The sequence below is a fragment of the Micrasema longulum genome, unplaced genomic scaffold (assembly GCF_059751315.1).
Source record: "Micrasema longulum isolate JH-2025_06_02 unplaced genomic scaffold, ASM5975131v1 h1tg001783l, whole genome shotgun sequence".
Classification (NCBI taxonomy): domain Eukaryota; kingdom Metazoa; phylum Arthropoda; class Insecta; order Trichoptera; family Brachycentridae; genus Micrasema; species Micrasema longulum.
In genome coordinates this window covers 32,331-55,481 of record NW_028278958.1, presented here as the reverse complement: position 1 = coordinate 55,481, position 23,151 = coordinate 32,331, and the positions used below count along the sequence as shown (strand labels likewise).

The window sequence follows — 23,151 nt, the reverse complement described above, 5'->3', positions numbered from 1 at the left end:
AAATATCCCTGAAGCTCCAAAAGACAGCCTAGTGGTGTTTAAATGTCAAATATTGAAAAAAAATATAAAAGAAACATTTGAAGACAAATGTTCGTTCCCTCACATCGTAATAAAAATCAAAAAAATATTTTATCAACAAGTTTATATTATGTAATATAAAGAAATAAATCCATACACATTGCGTTAAATTGTAAGTAAAAATTTTAATTACAACTAGACTAACACCTATTTAGACGCACAAAAAATTATAAGTAAAATTTTTAATTACAACTAGACTAACAGCTATTTAGATGCACATCAAAAGATAACAAAACGTAACTTAAAACAACGGGAGAATTTCGAAATTTCAAAAAAAATATCTAAACGCTCATTCAATTGTTTTTTTTTTCAAATCTTGAAAACAAAAGAAAAGCGACAGACGACATCAATGCCAAAATGCATTATACAGAAAGTTCATGTATAATTTTGTGTGTGGATTATCGAAAAAACTAGTTTTTTCTTGATGATGTTACAGTGGACTGATGATAACTCTTTTTTCTTCTTTCTGAACAGGATCTGTAGAAAAAAGGAGTCCATTCTGGCGTCACTGAATTTGGTATTTCTGTAAAAAAATAAATTAATAAGCCATTAAAACAGAAATATTAATGAATGAGGAAATTCCGTATTTTTAAAAATATTATTTGTTAAAAGCCAATTGTTTTTTTCAATTTTATATATCATATTATCAGAGCTGTGATTTTTCAAAGTTTTGTTATTTCTAAAATAACTCCGCGTATGACGTCAGACGTTCTCTTCTGCTTATTCTCGATCAGTTCCGCCCATCGGCCCATTGACGGCGAGCAAACCGGAAATCTTCCATAATTCTTTTATCATCGATTGATTCATATGAACCAGTGACGTCGTTCAAAGTAGTTTGTTTAATTTTTTTTTTGTAAATTTTCAGGAAACTTTGCCGTACAATTTAATGGTCCAATTTTTACCGTGCACAAGAAAACATTTATTGTATCCAATTTCTTGTACGGCTAAATTTCCTCATCGCACAAAAAATAAATGAACGAAAAACATTGTGAGCAGTATTGACATATTATTCCTTTACTAACTACATTACTTAGATTAGTATATTTGTCTCTGGGAGAATCCATAATAAGATACGGGATCACCGCTTGGGGACATTCTTTCATTCAAAATGCACTTGTCAAATTGATTGCACCCAATTATGTATACAATCAGAGAAATAATACTCCATTTATGTATAATTAATTAAATGTTTTACCAGTTAAGAGTATTTATGAAGCAAAATTTTTATCCAGAAAAAAATATTATCAGATGTTCAGCTCGATATATTAAAATAAACTAGAACACAGCTATCTAACAAGATTTACATCTGTTGATGGCCTTGTTGTACCAAAACTTCAAAATAAATATGGACAACGTACGTTGGATTATATTGTTCCAAAAATCTTTAATATGTTGCCACTTGACATGAAAAATGAAAACATGTCATAGTAAAAATAAAATTATGTTTTTTTTACGTAAGTGGTTAGTAGACAGAACGTTCCTATATTGATTTATTATTTATGTAAAACATTTTTTTCTTATCTCTCATTGAATACATTTTTGTTATTTTCTTAGGTTAACTTTTTCTTTTAAATCTTTCTTATTTCATTAACATTTTTTAGATCTGAATTTTAATAGGTACTTTTAATTTTCTTATTATTTTTTTTCTATGAATATGAATTGAAATTTTCGATTTACTTTGTTTTATTTTTTATCTTGTTTTGATTACATTTATGAGCACACACTATTTTTATGTGTTTAATTTTTTTCTTATATTTAAAAAATATTCAAGTAAATTGCTATTCTTTAATTTTAATTGTATTATTTTACTTTATTTTCTTACTTTAAAAAAAAAAAATATTTCTTTAACTATTTTTTATGTTTATTATTTAATATGTATACAGTATTATGTCTGTACTCTTTTTATTTGATTATTAATTAAAACTAATGTCTGAGCACCCGATGACAAACTATTATTGAATAGTTTATCGGGACAAAATATATTTTAATACTTTGTTTTCTTGATAATGTATTAATATTGTAATGATGTGTAAATTTTATTGAATAAAGACTCTACGAAAAAAAAAAATCTAAAATAGAGGGAATATTGCATTGCTCTTAATAATTTGAAAAAATAGATAGAAAATCTCGTTACACATGAAAACATTTAAATGAAAAAGAAATACACATATTTCTTTAGCTCATATTTATTTCTTCACCTTTATGTCTCGGATAGATGGTATGGACCTTTATACCCGTGTAGTGGTTGGTGCGTTGACACGAAATCTTTTCTTTTTAATAATATTTCACAGTCCAAAGCAATGCCCTATTCAACGCTAGGTGCGAATAGGGGAATGATGATGGCGACGACTAGTTTCGGGAAGAACTAACAGATTGAGGTTGTGTACTCACGCGGAGCCTATTCCAGCTCATCGTCCTGCACAGCGGGGGCCCTCTGGGGGCCGCAGTTCTGCATGATCTCCGGGAGCCTCTGCAGCAGCAGACGGAACACGGTGGCGGGCATGCTCTGCTGGAGAACCTACAACGAGAGCAATCTAAAATAAGCACGACGTAAAATAGGATACTTGGGGTACATCGGACGTGGGGAAGGTATAGACTGCTCGAACTTATCAGGAAATTTATTTATTTATTAACAAACATTGTCCATTTACACAATTTATAGGGTTTAAATATTACAGTAAAAGAATAGTTAAAAACATTTTTAAAAAAAGAAAAGAAGCATTGACAAACATAAGGGACATCGATCTGGACTATTTATTTAGTGCTTGTTGAAATCGCTGTAAACTTAAACCAAAAAAGTCCAGTTTTTGTCTTGAGTTAACAATATGACAAAGACGGGTCATTGGAGAATTAGGGGCTATAGTTTGTTATATGCTGATCGATGAGCAGTACTTCAGAACAGGAAAGGCAAAATGTCATGTTGTTTAGCGTCTAGATTACTGTAATGAAATAAAATGTGTACACACTTCTGTTTTAAATTTTGGTACTCCGGTTTTGTATTTATTTTTTATCTTATAATTGCGATACCATTTACTTATTTTTTGCTTTCTTTTTACATTCTTCTAAATATTATTTGAAAACATAAATTATATGTACTTCTTTTTTTCACTCCTAATATTTAAATTAGTAGTAATTATTTTTATACAACTATGTAGTGTTATCATATGTTTTCATGTAGAGGATCTTCACCGACAAGCCATATTAATTAGCTCGGTGAGTCCTGTTAAAAAAATCGCAAATCTCGCAAAATATAAATTCCCGGTTTTCCCGGAGCACAAATTATGTCACACCCAAAACCCGTATGACTTTTGCTTGGAGACATCTCTCATTTGTCGCACCGAGAGTGTTCAATATTTTGGAAGAGCGTATTAAGCTCTCAAGGACAAAAACTATTTTCAAGAGAGGAGTTAAGGACTGGATTTTCCTTAGTGGGAGGTATTTGAGTGTGAAACTCCTTGATGATTTTCCGAATGTTTGAGTTTACAGTTTACCATATTGATGTGCCATATATATGTTTTTTTAAATTATTTTTTGTGTTTCTGATCCTATATAATATTTGTGGTGATATATTCATGTGTCTGAGTCAACTAATTGCTCGTCCCATCTCAACACAGGACTTTTAGTCCCATGGAGTTAGTCGCTATTAGGTAAGTACAAGTATGAACTAACGTTTGAGGGTTTTATAAGCAAACAGTTTGAATCGGGTTGTGGTCCGTGGTTCGAATCCCACTCTACTCCAACTTTACTCCCATTTTCTAATAGTGAGTTATTTACAACTCGTGGAAAATGGCCCTAAAAATTAAATATTTGGGTAAATCGTAAGAACGCAAATATTTCTTTTTTCTGTTGTTGGTGACAACAATATATCTACAGTCGTCTGCATACCCACACAGCTCGGCAAGTCATTCTAGATTTGTCTCTCCCAGCATACAGTCGCTCTCTTACCACAATATAATAACCATTCAGAATAAACCACAGTCAACTACAATAAGTCTTATTATTGAACTTCACATACCACCATAGGAGGATACTGTAAGGAATGTAGGTATATTGTTGGTGACAACAATATATCTACAGTCGTCTGCATACCCACACAGCTCGGCAAGTCATTCTAGATTTGTCTCTCCCAGCATACAGTCGCTCTCTTACCACAATATAATAATCATTCAGAATAAACCACAGTCAACTACAATAAGTCTTATTATTGAACTTCACATACCACCATAGGAGGATACTGTAAGGAATGTAGGTATATTGTTGGTGACAACAATATATCTACAGTCGTCTGCATACCCACACAGCTCGGCAAGTCATTCTAGATTTGTCTCTCCCAGCAAACAGTCGCTCTCTTACCACAATATAATAACCATTCAGAATAAACCACAGTCAACTACAATAAGTCTTATTATTGATATTTATATACCACCATGGGGTATAAGAGTATTAAAAAAATAAATTAACATGCCAGATATTAATGATTTTTCGTGTGTCAATATAAATCACTCCTTAGACGTTACTACAAAGTTACGTCATCACTTTTGCTGACAACTGTCATTTTAATAAAGCTATATTTTAAGGACTATAATAATTAATTTCGGTTTCCGCGACAGATATTTATTGACCGAGGTTAACTTAAGCGCACCGTTCACCCTGTTCCCGGCACTCACCCTGCATTCGATATCATTCTCAGGATTTTTAACCCCAAAAAATTAAATATGAAAATTGACGATAATAACCTCGAGAAGCTTGTTGGGTTGCCCACAGAAGGCGATGGCCCTTCCGAAGTGCTCGATTCCTTCATCCAGATTTCCTTTTACAAGCAATTCCTCTCCTAGTTGGATCTGAAATTAAATTTAAATATTTTTGATTATTGTCAACTTTTTCTTCCCCGTGATGCGCAGCCAGTACACATCATCATTCCCATTACGCACCTAATGGTGCATAGGTCACTGCGTTGGTACACCAATCGCAGTGTATCTTGATCATTTTTGTTGCGAGATGATGATCAGTCTTACGCTTCAGGTACCAGTCACATTTAAAAAAAAATATTTCTTGTCAACCATGTCGGGAATCGAACCCGAGACCTCTTATTTATTTATTTATTTATTAACGGACATTGTCCATGTATACAATTTATAGGGTTTAAATATTACAATAAAAGAATAGTTTAAAATATAAATAAAAGAAGCATTGACAAACATAAGGGACATCGAGACAAGATCTGGACTATTTATTTAGTGCTCGTTTAAATCATTGTCAACTTAATTCCAGTGACATTCGTTTGAAAATGCCCTAATAAGGCGAAACAATTGTCACGAAGTTTTTATTTTTATATGTTTATATTTGTAAAAATAAAATAAAGTGTTCAGTAGACTCAAATCAGTGTTTGATTTCTAATTATAACTTTAATATTTCTATAAATATAATATATACTGGGTTCGATATTTCTGTTATACATTTACGTATTGGTTGAAATCGTATCAGAGATGATGATGAACTGACCTGTTGCAGGAAGTATTCTTGAACGGCTTGATGGTCCAAGGGATTCGGAAGTTCGGAAGCATTTACGCGACCAGTTTTCTTGGAGCTTCGGTTGAACTTGCGTCCTGAAAAAAAAACAAACATCATTTTTTCATTTTCATTTCAAGTCCAGAGGAAGGCAACTAAGGTGGTTGTTTCTCTAAGGAATAAAACATATGACGACCGCTTAGCCCAATCATGGCAATTTTTCTTCAAATTTTGTGCTGAAATTATAGAAAATGATAGTTATAAAATTTAAAAAAATACATATTTTTTTCAAAATTCTAAATAAATGTTTCCGCACCGCCCTATAGCTCAATCACAAATAACTATCGACGTTCTAATAAGCAACGTGATAAAAATTTCTCACCATGGTTGTTTATCATATTTGCGATCACAATGGAACATCCGTGAACACTTTATATTAAATGTCAAAATACTATATGTTTCGCGATGTATAATCCCGATGCGCAATCAGATATTTGAATTTCACCGGTGTAAATATAGAAAATATTCCAAAACTGCTATTTTTATTTATTTATTTATTATTTATCATGCTATTTTTTGCATTAAGCCAGCGGTTGGCAAGCCAAATGTCAAGAAAAGCAGTCACCATAGTAATTGTAATTTAATTTTCACTTTTTTGTATCAGATACTCCTTACTATTTTGCAAATGCAATCTTTTTTATAGTAAACGCCGATTTTTTGCCAGTCATTCCATTGGCTTGTTTCGATCATATGATGTCGATATGACAAGTGGGTAGAACAATCCGAGGTAAGATACAGATAGTACAGAAGTTAAATATACCGCCTCAATATATACAGATGAAGATAGCGTTCATAATCGAGGCACTGGGGTATTTCTATCCTTCCCGCCGATAAGCACCAGTCAGGCGCATGGGTAAAACTACCTTTTCCACATAAGTGTGTTAACTCTTAAAAGGCTGTGGTAAATAATTCCTTTGCGAGCGGTGACGTAACATCATGTAACCACAAGCAAGACGAAATATTCTTAAGTTCAGACATTTGAAAGAAAACATGGAGACATACTGTTTAATAATTAATTTTCCATAATTAAAAAAAAATATATATAATTTAGCCCTGTTACAGCAAAATAAATTAAAAATCATAAATACGCCGATCATCTTACATGCGTGCATCCCCATGACTGCCAATAACCGACTGAATCTCTTTCACACAAACACCGGCAACAGAACAGCGTCTCTGTCTTCCTTGAGTTCTATTTTTGTGCTCTTGTTCTAGTTCTTCTCGAACCGAACAATCGAATTCGAAATAAGTTTAACTAATAAAAAACATTAAAAAAACCACTATCCTTCCTCATTCTGTTGGAATACCTAACCTAAAATGATTTAGAGTTGAGAAATTTGGACCGAGTACAATGACACTAAGAATTCGCTATGTTAAATTACAAATGACACTTTTTATGAATTTCATTCGGCATCGCTTTGATTCGCTATTTAGAGCTTTCTCTTTGAATGTAAATATTGTAACAGTGATTGAAACATTTGAGAGAGAGCATTTATTTATGTAGAAAATGATAAAGCAAGTTATTGCTGGTTCAGGGGTTGGTTTTGTGTCAAGAATTTTCGTATTTTCTAGTCCTTGACCCGAAAAATTATACGGGATCAAACGTCATGTTACAAAACCGATACAACAATGGGGTTAATCAATACTACCACAGCAAAATTGGTCATTAGAGTCTTTAAACACGTTATGGTAGTAATTAGTTAGTCGTATTAGTGAACATGCGGTAGTAAATAATGAAAATATAATGGACTTACGCTCCCTTAGTTTCTTCTTGAAATCGGGATCTTTACGTCTCTTTTGGTCGAAGTATATACAGTATCCTAAAAATAAAGTTCCAGCAACTCCAGCGGCTATTCCAAAGGACGTCCTGGATAAATCCAACATTATTTTGTGGTTCAAATTTAAAATCTGATGAATTTCGCTTTCCAACTCCTCAACCCTCGTTTCCTCCAGGTACCACAGACAATTTCCGACCTTCAACTGAAAACATTCCTTTTTAATTTTTGGCTACTCTACAATTAAAAAAAAGCATAATGATCATAGAGAATAAGTTGTTTAATGGGCGAGTAGGTACGCTGCGAGTTTTATGGTTAAGAAAAATTCTAGAAGATCTTTGGTTTGCCTGCCTGCGCCGGAATCCTTCGAGATTTTCACGGAAAATTGTTTTTTCCAGTCAAATTTGATAAGAAAAATCCCTCGTTTATGAAGGACCCCTGCAAGGCGAACGCCTGCAAAATTCAGAAGTGTCTCTCAGGTCAGTTTCTCATTTTCACTTATTCATTTTTTCTCGGCCGGCCGATCACATAACATCTGACACAACGTCAGTCGCCATCTTTGCGAGCTGTCGAACCGCCACTTGGCCCGTTTGCGGGCGTTTGACTTAGCTTTTAATGTTTCGCGCGGTCTATTTCGCCGATTTTTGATCGCGTACGCCTCCCCGACACCCTCGTAGCGAGATCGGCCGAGCCGCCCGCCGCCAAAATGAGTTTTTTCGGTTTCGGGCAGACGGCGGACATCGAGATCGTATTCGACGACGCCGAGAGGCGGAAAGTCGTGGAGGTGAAAAACTCCGAAGACGGGAAGAAGGAGAAGCAACTGTTGTTCTACGACGGAGAATCCGTGTCCGGAAGAGTCAACGTGACGGTCCGGCGGCCGGGCACGAAGCTGGAGCACCAGGGAATCAAGGTCGAACTCGTCGGACAGATCGAACTGTTCTACGACAGGGGCAACCATCACGAGTTCATATCTTTGGTGAAGGAGCTCGCGCGGCCGGGCGACCTGCTGCAGCACACGTCGTACGCGTTCGAGTTCGCGAACGTCGAAAAACCTTACGAAGTCTATTACGGCTCGAACGTCAGATTGCGGTACTTCGTGCGCGCGACCGTCATCCGGCGGCTCACGGACGTAGTCAAGGAAGTGGACATCGGCGTCCACACGCTGTGCAGCTACCCGGACGTGCACAACTCCATAAAGATGGAAGTCGGAATCGAAGACTGCCTTCACATCGAATTCGAATACAACAAATCCAAGTATCACCTCAAAGACGTGATCGTGGGGAAAATATACTTCCTTCTCGTCCGCATCAAGATCAAACACATGGAGATATCGATCATCAAGAGAGAGATTACGGGCGCCAGTCCGAACACGTTTACGGAAAACGAAACCGTCGCGAAATACGAAATAATGGACGGGGCCCCGGTTCGCGGGGAGAGCATCCCTATCCGAGTGTTTCTCGCCGGATACGATTTAACTCCGACGATGCGCGACATCAACAACAAGTTCTCGGTCCGCTATTACTTGAATCTGGTGCTCATGGATACGGAAGATCGGCGCTACTTCAAGCAGCAGGAAGTCACTCTGTGGCGCCGAAGTGATCGCGCGCGTCTGCTCAACTCCGGCAATCCCCAGCATCTGGTGGGGGCCACGCAGCAGAGACCCTCGCCCACCAGTCCGCCGAACTTGGACCCGCTGAAACAGATGGAACAGCAAGACGAGACGAACCCTCTATCCGAACCGCAGGGACATAAAACGTCGGAAAACACGATAAAAAACGAAGAAATAACCAATCCTTTGAGCGTCAAGGGCCCCGGACCCATCCCGCCCAAGCCGGTCATTGAAAATTTCGTTGAAAACAGTAAAACAACAAAAAATGTTAAGTTCAATCAGGGTGAAAAGGAAAGTGTTCCCGCTAGTAAAATTGTTACTCCGGATGATTCCGTGGAACAATAGCTGTTACTTTTCGCGGGGCAAGCTTATTATAATTGCCAGAACTGTGGAGATAATACTGTTAAAAACAAGCTGGCCACATTCAAATAAAATTCAATAGCCTCGTGATTTTTATACATACTGTTTTCATTTTCTTTTTTCAAACTTATTTAAAATAATTTACAATGCATCTCTTTCGTTCTTTTTGAACATGAAAGAGATAGCGAATCAAGTTTGTTTTTCACTTGTTTTTAGGTGCATACCATTCTTCACTCTGCAAGATTATTTTTAATGAAGTCTTCATGTTTATTTTTAGTAATTAAGCTTAATATGATTTAATAAGATTGCCATGTCACCAAAATCATTCCATTGAGAAATATCGCTTTGAATTAGGTATATTGTGGAACATTTAATTGTTGCATTATAATTATGTAGGTAAAACGTACTATGACAAAAATATTAATGAATTGTTTGACAAATTTATTTAACTTCAGAATCTGTTGTAATATTTTGTAAATAGGAAAGCTATTATTATGTGTATATAAAAAAGCTACATTTTGAAGCTATTTAAACTGAATTATTCAATTTTTTCTAATGTCCTTTTGGACAATCTTTTGTTTTGTATACAAAATGTCTACCTACAAAAATAATGTTTGTTTGTTCAAATCAGATAAAAGGGAATGAGAATATAGACCAAAACACAAAATATTTAATAATTTATACATATATGGGAGATGTAACTATTTGTCTCCTAATTAATGAAATGCAAAAAATAATAATTATTTTAATTGATCCATTGTGTGGAAAAATGTGTTTTACAAATGTGCGTTATTTTAATATTGCATTTTTTTTATTTTAAAGATTATGTTTTAATAGTTGTATATTATTTACGGTAGAACTCCAATTATCCGAATAAAATGGATGCCAGATGTTATCTGGGTATGCAGAAATCCGGATTTACTCTATGGTCACTTTTTTTTATATAGCTTTTAAAATCATACAGGGAATTGGAATCATAAAGTAGGCCATTTAAACCAGCCAATGACAGGTCATAAGACCAGTAAATGTCTGGGCTTCCATATTTCCTTCTCTAAAATGGTATCTGCCGTAATTTGATCTTATTGACTCCCTAGGGGGTCAAAACCAGTCATTTGTCTACAAACATCCGGACGAACTCAAAATATTATAGGAAAATTCTAGATTTTTTTTTTGTTTACACTACTTATTTAATTCAATTAAATTTGTGTTTTTTTTTCTTTTTAAAAAAAATGGATACAAGATGAACTTTGAAAATGGGTATTCAAACTGTTTATTTTTGCTAATTGAGAAGCGTTTCTATTGGTCTACTAGTGCAGTGCCCTATACACCTATAACTTTAGTCGTGATTGTACACTGTATTATTTTTTTTCTTCTATTTTTGTGGTCTTTGAAAAACAAAACTGCTTTTTAATTTTTAAAAAATAATACAATGTACTACAAAGGTGCCATTTTTCCATCCAATGTTTCAATAATTTTTGTATTTAATTTGTAATTATTAATCTATGGTTTATAAAATAATATTGCCAGGTCAGCGCCAAAATCACAAATCTGCAACAAAAAATATTTTATATTGTGTAACTAACTGGGCCGTGATTACAATGGGGAATTATCTAAATTATCTTCAATTGTCCATAAAATAAAATAAAATCAAATCGTCGGGATCGTAGAATGGATGACTTTATAGACATTCTTTTATATTTGATAGTGAAAAAGTTATATAAAGGCTTTTTTATCCAGGTTTGAAAAAAAATATTTATACATAACTAACCCAAGAATCAAATGGTATACTTTTGTACTTATCAAATCTTGACAGTGTCAAAAAAAAGTTTCACTCACTCTCATGTTAAGTTGAAGAAAATCACATATGTCGTTGTTCTACGATCCTGACGAAATTATCTGTACGAAAATGTGTATATTTTTATGAAAATTTTAAGTATCTTCGTCGGCAACCTGCAATTTAACATGCTTAGAAAATGAATGCATACACATTCTGTTTTTCATTTAAAAAACTCAATTTTACTTTGCTGATAAAATTGAAGATAAATGTCAAATTCCCATTATAGTACAGGCCCGTATCATTACAATTGTATTAGTAGGTCATCATCATCGATTCCCTATCCACATACAGTGGCACGTAGAGCGAGCTTCAGATCTGTTCGAGGGTCCGTAAAGGATATAACATTGAGAATCGGCACTCAGGACCTCAGGAATTGGTAGACAAATGCGCCAACCAGTACATCACGAATCGGACTAATATCCACTGGATTTTTTTTATCTTTTCTGGATGCTTATCCACGAGTAGCCATTGAGTGTAAAACGTTCATCCCTGGATTCCGAATTCTGTTTTGTGATCTATTCGATACTCGGAACTGTACATCTACATAAAAGTGAAAGATTCAGTCCTTTTACATAATTTTGTGTTCCCGCTTTTGTAGCGATGTGAGTTCTATTTACAGCCAACTCGCATAATAAAAAAATATTTTACTTTGTGCAGATTTGTGACTTTGGCCTTGTCGTAAAAAGATAATATAATTTTTTGTGTTCTCGTTATAGGTGATTTATTAATTAAAAATGAATTGTTTAATATTTGATATATAAATAAAATAAATACACTTAAATAAAAAACTATTTCATTTCTTGATTCTTTATTTCATCATTTATTTATTTATGTACACTCCCCGTGGGCATTTTTAAGGACAATATAGAGAGCGCTCGAACTTTAAATTTATACAGGGTGTGCATTAAACCCTGTCACATCCGAAACCACGATGATCAGCATGACCAAGAAGACATATTGGCACATTAAAATAATTTTTTAGAACGAATAAAATATAAAAAAAATAAAATATGGAAAAAAGCAAATGGTTGCTTACTTCTACAGGGGAGAAACGAGGAGGGGGGAGTCTGATACTGCACCGCGCTCCCCTCACTTCTCCCCCGCAGAAGTAAGCAACTATTTTTTTTTTTAAATATTTTATTTTTTTAAATTTTTTTTATTCTAAATATTTTTTTAAATATGCTAATATGTCTTCTTGCCCACGCTGATCATCGTGGTTTCGGATGTGACAGGGTTTAAAGAACACCAGTATAAAACAGTTTGCATATGAGATATTATTAATTTTTTTTTTCTATTTGAAAGAGTATCTGATTACATTATGAATGGAATATTGTATTGGTCAAATGGCCGCTGCGACTTTGCCCAATGACTCATAAACGAGAGGTCCAATTTTCGATATCTCTACTGAATAAATCAGGCTCAATATTATCATTGTTTATATTGACTTTAAAGGCAATAATAAGACTGATGAAAGTCTGCAAGCTGGTTGATGTCGCCCAAATGCGAGATAACCATACCGTTGAATTTGTCATGCAGAAGATGAATTGTTGCATGCACTGTATATCTTGTTGGAACCACATGTTGAAATGTATATCTTTTAATTTAGGCCACAAAAAAATTGGTTATAATCGATCTGTACTGCTCGCCGTTGACAGTTATGACGGAGCCAGCTTCATTTTGGAAGTACGAGCCAAGACCTTGCCAGACATTCAATCGTATCACTCTGCTACTTCGGGAATCACACTGACTACGCACACCACAGAGGAGGGAATACAAACTCTGTTGGCTTATGAATAAGGCACTGCAAGGTTAGAGCTCCTACCCCAGTTAGAGGTTGACAGAGAACACACGAGGTTTCTGTTTGATGTTTATTTATTACATGGCGAATAAACAATGAATTATGTCGGGCGAGTGTTACGGCGATTAAGAGTTGAAGTAACTGCATTTGAACTACATGCAGGAACCGAGTGACTTCGCCTAGCTGGACTGACTGACTGAACTGAACTTGTTGGGCTGACTGACTGGCGTTGCCACGCCCTGTAGTCTCTTTATAGGCGACATTCCTTTGTAGTTCGTTTCTTCATGGTAGGGACAATGTGAATGTACTGCAGAACGATTCCCCCCCGATTTATGTGCAATACTGTTAGAGTTGCATTATATGTTGTATTGGATTCTATAGAAAATTATGACATTGCTTTCTTTGGTCATCACACTATTCAGGCGAAACGTTTTAGCACGAGTGTGTCATCGATTATGAACTATGTACCCCACAAAGGGACTATGCATTACAGATAAACTAGCCGACAGATGTCTTACGCTTAGACCAGTCCAAGTTCTTAAAGTATCGGGCTGTTCGGTAGGGGGAAGCGCTCTAACATCCTCAGGTCTAACTATCATATTCACATCGATGTGTGTACAGGTGTTTCATCATCTTCACTGTAGAATCTACATCCAGGAGTTTCAGGAAAGTTCATTCTAACAAGTTGTCTGTTTATTCAATCTGCAGTGCCCTGTAAGGGCTCTAGTGATAACCCTCACTTGAAAGGAAACCTTTGCGAGTACCCAGTCTTACCTGCATGCATGGTTTTGGAATTTATTTATAATTCATCAGTCATTTACCTTTTTTTTACCATGCAGGATAAAGTATACAGTTGTCTGCACTTTAAAAGATGATATATTGTTTAGATAAGCACTAATTTGTATTTACAAAGGACTGGTCCATCGCGAGTATGTACCACCTGGTACAACTGTGAACGCTAAATTTTACATCGATGTGCTAAAAAGACTGAAACACAGTATTCAACCCATCCGGCCGGACATCGCAGACGACCGAAAGTTGCATCACGACAACGCGCCAGCCCACAGTGCCTTCCTCGTCACCGGCTACCCGGGCAAAGCAGGGGTTCCAACAATTCCCTAGCCCCCCTGCAGTCCGGACCCGGCTTCCCCCGACTTCTTTTTGCTTACACGCCTGAAAGGACCCGTGAAAGGAAAGCATTTCAAGACTATCGAGGAATCCAAGCAGCTTGTACCGCGGCCTTGAGGAGCATTCGAGAGGAGGGTGGCACATTCGATGCCTGGAAAAATCGCTAAAGCCGAAGAATTTTGACATGTTTTAACTAAAAGTTTAATAAATTATTTGTAATCGACTCACTGACATTATTTTCCGCAAACACCATGTATTAACTTTTTATTTGTTAATAAATATGTCATTTTTTTTACATCTAAATAAAGAACCAATTCAATGCAACAATAATTCATTCTGTACCTACTTGGTGATGCTTTGTTGATTGTGAGAATGCTTTATGTAATCGTCCAATTGAGACAGATGAGAATTGATTGAATACTGAACATACAATAATTGATCTTTCAACACTATTGATAAACTACATTACAATTCGGTAAAAGTACAATGTATTTATTTATTTAACACTTTATATACATAATATATACAATATATATACATATAAGGGCGGGCATATTGCTTAAGGCAATTTCTTCCTACCTACCCAAGCCGTTCAGTTTTAGAAAATTGAAAGTGCTCTAAAAAGTTGCATTTTGAATCACATTGAACGTAAAAATTATTCAAAAAAATATTCCATACTACTTTTGCCCTCAACAGAGGTTTGAAGTTTATAACTGTCTGAATATTTTGTTAATTATCCATATTAATAAAATATTTTTTTGGTAGTAATGATTTAACTTAATCACATTACAAATTCGAACACGTTTTAAAACTACCGAAATGCAAAAAGTTTGCATTCCGCTGAACTGATTCTGTCGAGCGTCTGGCTAATATTGAGGAAAACAATGGCGCAATAAAATAATGCTACCCATTTATTACAAAACAAAGTGCAACTCACCCCCTTAAATGCTTATTTAATAATGCACATTATAAAATTTAATTGGCCTGATATTAAGGCTGATTGTAAGGCTGAGACATGCATTATTGACAGAATCAAGAAAGGGGTGCTGCGTTGATTTGGACATGTAGAGCGCATGGACAGCGAAAGAACGGCTAAAAGGATCTACAATGCAAATGTTGATGGATGCAGAAAACGAGAAAGACATGGCACGATCAAGTCCATCAAATACTTGAAGATGGACATGTCAAAAGTAGGAATAATCGACGTGCGTGCATGAGAAGATGTATGAATGTAGAGGAAGCGAGGTCTGTATGCCAAGATAGAGTGTTATGGCGTTCTATCCTCTCTGCCAACCCTACGGGGAAACGGCGTGATGGTTTGTTGTTGCCTGATTTTCTGACTTCAATACGAAATGACAGCCGGTTTAGCGCAAAAAATTGACTTTTTCTTGTGGGCCAAAAGCAGTATCAAATATTTTTTGCATTCCGAAGTATCCAAAATGCAACTTTTTAGACCTCTTTCATTTCAAAAGTCGTAGAAAAAAAATATCGTCTCACCCTAATAGACATATTTATTTTAATTTTATTTATTAAGGAAAAACAACAGTTATATAAGAATACAAAATGTAAAAAATAGTACATACATCCAGTTAAAGTTTTTCACTTATATAATGAGAGAACATGTTACACTTGCAAACTCTCTGTAAAGAGAAAAATATTATTTAAATTTATTTCAACAGAGAGGGAATAAGTTTTCGAGAAGAAATTTGGAAGTCTAGGCATTTACAGGGCTTATGACCTGTCATTGGCTGGTTTAAGTGGCCACTTTACACACTATGTAACATTCACCATTCTGCCCATGTTTGAACATCCACATTTCCTCAACTCTTCCATCTGTTGACTTTTGTGAAGTGAAAGAGCTGAAACCTTTATCACGTGGGTGAGATTCATCCGGCTGAACCAAATCACCTACTAGGCAACGCCTGGAAACAATTTTCCAATTTTTATACTTCTTCTTTTACCAGGTAGTAATTCAACAATGTTTGATTATGTCCAAATGCTTGCAGACTGGCTGGATGAACAACTCCCTAGGGAGGAAATCCAGCCAGTCTGCAAGCATTTGGACATAATCAAACATTGTAGAAAAATATTATATTATATAAGACATGAGAGAAAAAAAAAGAGCTCGTAAGAAGGTTAAGGGATGAGGAAATAGAGTGGAGGAGAGGGATTTTCATAATATATTTGACCAATTCAAAATTTTGATATTATAATAAAATAAACATAATTAAAGGAACATAAACTTATTACACACTGACCAATGTTTTATTTTACAGTGTTTCAAATAGTTTTTTTTTTAAGTTTTTGAAAATTTTGTATTCAATTAAAATTAAATTAAATTTGGAGCAGCTACTATAAATAAACGAGTTTTGAACATCATTTTTTTTGGGCAATAAATTATTAAAAAAATGAACTTGTCGTGTTGACTTTACGGGACAATTGATTGAAATACGCTCCAAGAGATATGGATATGATATTAAGTCTTATGATTTTATACAATATGAATAAATCATCAGAATGCAAATATTTATTATTCATATTTGAATGAACACCCGTGCTGAAAAGATTAACAATAATGGTTGATTCTGTCAGCTCGGTGACTTCACAGTTTTGCTCAAATAGACACTTGCGCTATGAAACCATACAAGTTGGGTTATTGATTTGGCCTAAAAAACTGATAACACAATTTTAAGTACTTCCCTACTAACATATTACTACAGAGGTGAAGAAGAAGGCATCTACAGGGCTTATGACCTGTCATTCATTTCTGCCCATGATTAAACAGCCACATTTACTCAACTCAAAAATAATATCCTAATGTTAATACTTCTTATACCAGCTAATTTGATCAACAATGTTTTCAGTATGTTCAAATGCTTGTAGACAGGCGTGACTTCCTCCCTAGGGTGTTATTTAAATTTAAATTCACCAACAGATGGAGAAATTTAAGGATTATAATTTATTTATTTTTTTAAAATATAAATATTTACATTCTGATTCATGATTTACCCAAATTAACCAACTGTGCTCAGGCGTTGCCTAGTAGGTGAATTGGTTCAGCCGGATGAATCTCACCTGCGTGGTAAAGGTTTCAGCTCTTTTACTTCACTAAAGTCAACAGGGTTGTGGTCCCGTGGCTAGTGTCTCGGTCTCACGGACCAAAGGTCCGTGGTTCGAATCCCACTCTACCCCAACTTGATTCCATTTCCTAATAGTGAGTTATTTACAACTCGTTGAAAATGGCCCTCAAAATTAAATTGTAAATTATAAGAACGAAAACATTTATTTTTTCAATAAAAACAAAAAGATGGAAGAGTTGATGAAATGTGGATGTTTAAACACTGGCAGAACGGTGAATGTTACACAGCGTGTAAATCAGCCAATGACAGGTCATAAGCCCTGTAAATGCCTAGACTTCCATACTCCCTTCTCTAAAATTTATTTTTAAATTCATTCAAACTCTTTTCATACATTCAGGCATCTCTTGAAACATTTTTAAACCTTTATACATAATGCAATTTTGGGATTCTGTTTTTATTTTAAATAGCAGCTTTGTTCTACCCTTATTTTTAGTAATAAACTTATGAAAATGTTTATTTAACACTTATCAGATTTTTGATATACACCCCCCTTGAGGTGATCTTCACGAAAATGGCGCTGTATCCTCGATATTAAAAAATAAAATCGTTGTTGTTAAATTGTAATACGATATATTTGTATTTTTCGGAAGGCAGTTTGTTATCGTTTGTTGTTTGATAAGGTTTTATCTCATAATTATATTTGGAATGAATAAAAACTATTAATTTGTCTGTTTTTACTCTACAAAACGTATGTATATCAGGATGGGCCGTGTTCAATTTTTGTATATTTTCTTGAAATTATAGTTGTGTCGGATTCCGCTTGTTGATGCAGAGAGGTCCTACACCAGTTGGAGATGACGGAAGAAAACTATGTTGATGCTTCCACGTGTAATTATTTCGTAATACAGAATCCGTACTGTATATATCCATTATGAACTAATATATTTTTTTAAATTTGTAATAATAAATATGTACATTTCCCTTCCAATTTACAATAACTTACTGTTCTTTAAAATAAAAAATAAAAATATTTTCTTTGATTATTAAAAAATAAATAACATTTTTATATAATATGTAATATATTGTCTTTACTAACTTTGTGTAAATCTGTTATTGGTTCTGAGTTTATACACTATAACTGTTTGTTTACTATAAATATGTATGTAGAACTGCTGGTTTCCCAAATAAAATAAAATATGTTGTATTGGATTCTATAGAAAATGATGACATTGCTTTCTTTGGTCATTGCACTATTTCAGGCGAAACGTTTAAGTGCTTGTGTGTCATCGATTATGAACTGTTAACCCTAAGTGGGGAATTGAGGTCACCTTCTTTTCTTACTCAAATAGGCTGGAACTGGAATTAAGCGAGTTAATTTTTAATTTATCTTTTCATTTGATTTCAGAAAACCACTTCCAAGAGTCTCGGTGCGAAGGTGTGCTAGAGGAAATGCGACAGTGCTGCATCAAGTGGCAGACGGACTCATTTGTCTGTAACGGAATCAGCTTGGAACCGAGAAACAAAGATTCTCACTCCTCGTCCAAGGCAGAAAACCGAAAATAGTGCAAAGATCTCGCAACGCATGCGTCAGCTATGCCTAAGTACACTAAACCACATAACTACCAACGGAAATTGACTCTCGGCGAGCGAAGTATCATATACCGATACCCGGGAACCTTTCAGCTTGTTTTTTCCACGATCTGTTTGGGTGTTTTCTTCTCGAAGCCCATCTACGACATCTTCTTCGCCGACGTGCCCCAGCTCGACTTCTCAGAACCGCCGACCCGCAAGAGACTTTCCTAAACCAAAATACGGCTCGTCGATTGGGTGTCGCGCGCGGAACAGTGTCTGCGGTGTAATAATGGATCCGGTGAAGCGGGCGCAGTTGAGATTGAAATTGTACCCGTACATGTTGGGGAAATGCGGAAAGGCGACGTCTACGTACGCCAAATGCGCGACCCTCAAGGACGCCAAGATCGGTAAGGACGAGTGCCTGAAAGAATTTCTTCAGCTGAAAAACTGCATCATCCAAGCGGCTAACGAACTGAAAACCAAGTTGTAAATTATTCCGGCGACCTTCTAGAATTGTCGTCGTTTTACACACGAATGCACGGTTGTGAAGAGTGATACACGAAGACAGGTATAATCGTAGCAATTAGCTTAAGTGAGTGATTTGTACTTTGTAGAATCGATTAAACTCTAATTAGATAGCTAAGTTTTTTATTACACTAACAGTTAAAATAATATTAAAACTAATCTTAGTACCGTATTATATACTACGCACAAATTCAGTATTAAAGTCTTTAAGATGGGCGTGTTTAAGAAGTTTGTGAATCTTCCGTTCGGGACCCATCTGGTCATCGCGACGATCATACGACTGTTTCTCATACTGTACGGGCAGTTTCACGACCAGGTGTCTGTGATTCCCTACACGGACGTCGACTATAGAGTGTTCACCGACGCAGCGAGACACATTGTGAACGAAGAGTCACCGTACAAGAGACATACATATCGGTACTCCCCCCTCATCGCCATGATGATGGTGCCGAACGTTTTGTTCAATCAAAACTTCGGTAAGATCTTATTTTCCCTCGTAGATATACTGGTAGGAGTCGCCATTAAGAAACTAGTTATAGAAAACAAAAAACTCCTGGCAGACGGCAAAGAGATCGATCTGCTCGCGGCCAGTCGAACCGCGTCGCACTGCGCCCTCTGCTGGCTGTACAATCCATTGGCCATTGTAATAGCGACGCGCGGTAACGCCGACACCATAGCGTCGTTCCTCGTGATCATGTCTCTAGTCTTCCACGAGACGGACTTCGTCGAAGGCACGAAGAAATACTTCCTTTCCGGAATTTTCCTCGGCTTGGCTATACACTTCCGTTTGTATCCGATCATCTTCACCGTACCCATGTTTTTCGCAATCGCCGACTACAAGATCTTTCGATCGACGACACTGTTCTCGGACCTGTATCAGCTCATCCCGAACTGGCGACAGATCAACTTGGTGGCCGGCTGCATCTTCTCGCTCATGTTTCTCACCATTACGTTCTATCGCTGGTACGGATACGAATTCTTGTTCGAGAGCTATCTTTACCACATTTTCAGAAAAGACACGCGGCACAACTTCTCTGTGTATTTCTATCTTCAGTATTTGACGGACGACGACGCCCATTACTGGCATCGCACGGTCCCTTTGATTCTGCTGATCACGCACATCGGCGTTCGGTATGGAAGAATGAAAACACTGAACTTCGCCCTGTTCCTAGAAGTGACGATATTAGTCGCGTATAATTCTGTTCTCACATCGCAGTACTTCATCTGGTATTTATCCCTTTTGCCGCTGTGCATTTCCGACATCAACATCAAACGCACGCGCGGGATCTTCCTCTGCTGCGTCTGGTTGGCCACGCAGGCGGCGTGGCTGTTTTCCGCCTACGCTCTGGAGTTCCGCGGGAAGAATTCGTTCCTCCAGCTCTGGCTGGAGAGCTTGATGTTCTTCATGGCCCACCTTTACATCATCGTCATCATCGTCAGATCCTACACGCCCGGTTACGAAGAAGAAGAGGAGACCATTTTGGTTGCGAGAATCGTTTCCGATGACCGAGACAGCGAATGAAATAACCGCCATTAAAAAATATATAAATATTCACAAAGAAACATTCCAAAACATTAAGTTTATGCAACAAAAATAGCGACGTACTTATTTTAATACATTTATTTATTTCATACAGAAAATAAAAATACATCAGCTATGTAACATTACATAACATGAACATATATATTTTTGTATATCTAATTGAGTTTTATACTAGTCATTAAATGTCACATTTTTAATCGGAATATATCGAAGTTTTACTCCATGCTTGCTCACGGTAAAAAATGAAAACTTAGCTCAATATTTTTTATTTTGCATCGATTCAAAAACAATGTAGGTAAGGGGCAGGTGTTATGTAAAATTATCAGGGCTCTGAAGTAGTTAATACCACAACCAGATTTGAATGTAAACTAAAACCTGGACACTTAAATATCGATGCTAGCTGATGTATTGGCGGGGCTGGGAGCTGAGAATGCCCCAATAGGCCCAGAGCCCTACTGTGGTTACCCAAATGTGCTCCTCGTAATAAACTTTGGTCGTGGGCCCGAAAGCAGAGCATAACGCTCTGGCAACACCTGGTCAGGTGCTGTGATTCCGAAATGTCGGTAAAAGAAGTAAAATAACCCAGAAAAACATCAGCACAGAAGTGAAAGGTTTAGTTTTGATTTGTTTTATTAGCCATCGAGCACTTTTCTCTAAGCTCATCTTCAAGAATGTTAAATTATTTACAACATTCTGCCCCACCAAAAAAGTGATACTCTTAGTGTGTGGCTACTGTGGCGAGCGTTTGCGGCGTGGTGCAAGCGCAGTACGCGGCGCCTTGCCACTCCTGCGCGCTCACTATGAACACTACACTTGTTTACCATATGTTTGAGTCCACCGCGCATACGATTCGCCACTATTGCCAAGTTCTTATGTTTGGTGAGGGAAGTATTTTTTTGTTCAATCAGTCGGTATTTTAATACAATAAATACTCCATAAATAATATCTTTCGCAACTGCTACAGTCGATTCGTAATCCATTTTATTATTATATTTTTTGTTTCCCTGGACTTCTGCGTTGAACTGTTGAAGACTTTTGGTCCCATGAACAGGTGACTTCGCTGTGCGTACATCGTCAGGAATTAAGGTACTTAAATAATTATGTGGGGAAAATTGCCATGCTTTGGTGATCCCTGCTCGCCAGAAATATGGAAAAAAAACAACGAAATTCAGAAATCTTTTTTTAAAATTGTGAATAGACTTATACATTTTCTAACTCTCTTTTGATCTCTTCTTTTAATACCAAAAAGACCCAGATTACGTGCGACAAATCCTGTCCCGACCCTGATCACCCTCTATAATAATGGGCAGAGGATCGAGAAAGTTGAGAGCTTTATATACTTAGGAGTTCACCCTGAGGACGGAAGACTGTCGATGGCGATCTTTTGACTTTATTCGGCGGAACTAAGGGACATGAGAGGAGGTGAGAGTGCTGGCACATGCTCCACTTGGGGGATTAGATGTGGAAAAAGGAAATCGAATGATTTCTTCAACTGCCCCATTAAAAGTAACGCTTTCAAATAGAAACACCCCGTAAAATATAATACTTTTTACTACAATATGTCTAGAATCCTGTTTAGCTATCACCCCCGTTTTGATTTCTTTATCCTAACCTAACCGTACCATCTCTCTAATCTAACCTAACCCATCTCTCTAACCCAGTGGTCGGCAAACCACGGCTCGCGAGCCGCATGAGGCGAGTGCGGCTCGCAAAACCTATGTTTCACTCTTCGCTTATTTTGTCAATAGGTTTCAACAAAGAACTTTTAGGATTATTGCCACTGAAAGGTCAAACATGTGGCGAGGATATTGCAAACGCTGTCGTTAAACGGACAGAGAAACAGCATCTTACACTCGATAAATTTTTTTCAATTTCAACAGATGGGACAAAAAGTGTGACCGGAGAGAGAAAGGTTTAGTTTCTATTTTGAAGGCAAATATTTGTTTATCATTGCATCATTCACCAAGAAGCGCTTTGTGCGAAGACATTTGTGGAAGATTCAATTCAATATTTTGGAATTGGTAATCAAGATTGTCAATACAAATTTTAGTTGAAATAGAGAGATGAATATGCAAACCTTCTACTTTTTAAATGAAAATAAATTTGTCTCCAAAAATAAATTTTAATTTTTGTACCGCTGATATTTGGCTCGTTTGACTAATAAGTTTGCCGACCACTGCTCTAACCTAACCTAACCATCTCTCTAACCTAACCTAACCATCTCTCTAACCTAACCTAACCAGCTCTCTAACCTAACCTAACCCATCTTTCTAACCTA

At 36.3% G+C, this 23,151-nt stretch overlaps 5 protein-coding genes across 5 annotated transcripts; 4 read left to right on the top strand and 1 right to left on the bottom strand.

Moving 5' to 3' along the window:
• Window positions 1-127: 127 nt before the first annotated feature.
• Window positions 128-7,628, bottom strand: LOC148273992 (mitochondrial import receptor subunit TOM20 homolog). Its single transcript, XM_088237780.1, has 5 exons — window positions 7,401-7,628; window positions 5,581-5,684; window positions 4,815-4,919; window positions 2,470-2,596; window positions 128-601 (listed from the first exon to the last, which is right to left on the bottom strand). The coding sequence occupies exons 1-4, from the start codon at window positions 7,528-7,530 to the stop codon at window positions 2,477-2,479; spliced, it is 459 nt and encodes a 152-aa protein (XP_088093906.1). The 5' UTR covers window positions 7,531-7,628; the 3' UTR covers window positions 128-601; window positions 2,470-2,476.
• A 51-nt stretch (window positions 7,629-7,679) lies between these two features.
• On the top strand, window positions 7,680-19,443 carry LOC148273989 (cx9C motif-containing protein 4). Its single transcript, XM_088237781.1, has 2 exons — window positions 7,680-7,900; window positions 18,639-19,443. Exons 1-2 carry the CDS (start codon window positions 7,849-7,851, stop codon window positions 18,794-18,796), a joined length of 210 nt encoding a protein of 69 aa, XP_088093907.1. The 5' UTR covers window positions 7,680-7,848; the 3' UTR covers window positions 18,797-19,443.
• On the top strand, window positions 7,954-10,057 carry Vps26 (vacuolar protein sorting 26). Its single transcript, XM_088237779.1, has one exon. It carries the CDS (start codon window positions 8,128-8,130, stop codon window positions 9,373-9,375), a length of 1,248 nt encoding a protein of 415 aa, XP_088093905.1. The 5' UTR covers window positions 7,954-8,127; the 3' UTR covers window positions 9,376-10,057.
• On the top strand, window positions 19,095-19,443 carry LOC148273990 (NADH dehydrogenase [ubiquinone] 1 alpha subcomplex assembly factor 8). The gene has a single exon (XM_088237782.1). It carries the CDS (start codon window positions 19,095-19,097, stop codon window positions 19,293-19,295), a length of 201 nt encoding a protein of 66 aa, XP_088093908.1. The 3' UTR covers window positions 19,296-19,443.
• A 98-nt stretch (window positions 19,444-19,541) lies between these two features.
• Window positions 19,542-20,925, top strand: PIG-M (Phosphatidylinositol glycan anchor biosynthesis class M). Its single transcript, XM_088237778.1, has one exon. It carries the CDS (start codon window positions 19,542-19,544, stop codon window positions 20,850-20,852), a length of 1,311 nt encoding a protein of 436 aa, XP_088093904.1. The 3' UTR covers window positions 20,853-20,925.
• Window positions 20,926-23,151: the final 2,226 nt, after the last annotated feature.

Coding starts and splice junctions, on each gene's coding strand:
- LOC148273989 (XM_088237781.1), top strand. CDS start 7,849: ATGAAGGACCCCTGCAAGGCGAACGCCTGCAAAATTCAGAAGTGTCTC. Junction 7,901..18,638: donor AATTCAGAAGTGTCTCTCAG/GTCAGTTTCTCA, acceptor ATTTGATTTCAG/AAAACCACTTCCAAGAGTCT.
- LOC148273992 (XM_088237780.1), bottom strand. CDS start 7,530: ATGTTGGATTTATCCAGGACGTCCTTTGGAATAGCCGCTGGAGTTGCT. Junction 4,920..5,580: donor AAGAATACTTCCTGCAACAG/GTCAGTTCATCA, acceptor ATTTAATTTCAG/ATCCAACTAGGAGAGGAATT. Junction 2,597..4,814: donor AACCCAACAAGCTTCTCGAG/GTTATTATCGTC, acceptor CTCTCGTTGTAG/GTTCTCCAGCAGAGCATGCC.
- Vps26 (XM_088237779.1), top strand. CDS start 8,128: ATGAGTTTTTTCGGTTTCGGGCAGACGGCGGACATCGAGATCGTATTC.
- PIG-M (XM_088237778.1), top strand. CDS start 19,542: ATGGGCGTGTTTAAGAAGTTTGTGAATCTTCCGTTCGGGACCCATCTG.
- LOC148273990 (XM_088237782.1), top strand. CDS start 19,095: ATGGATCCGGTGAAGCGGGCGCAGTTGAGATTGAAATTGTACCCGTAC.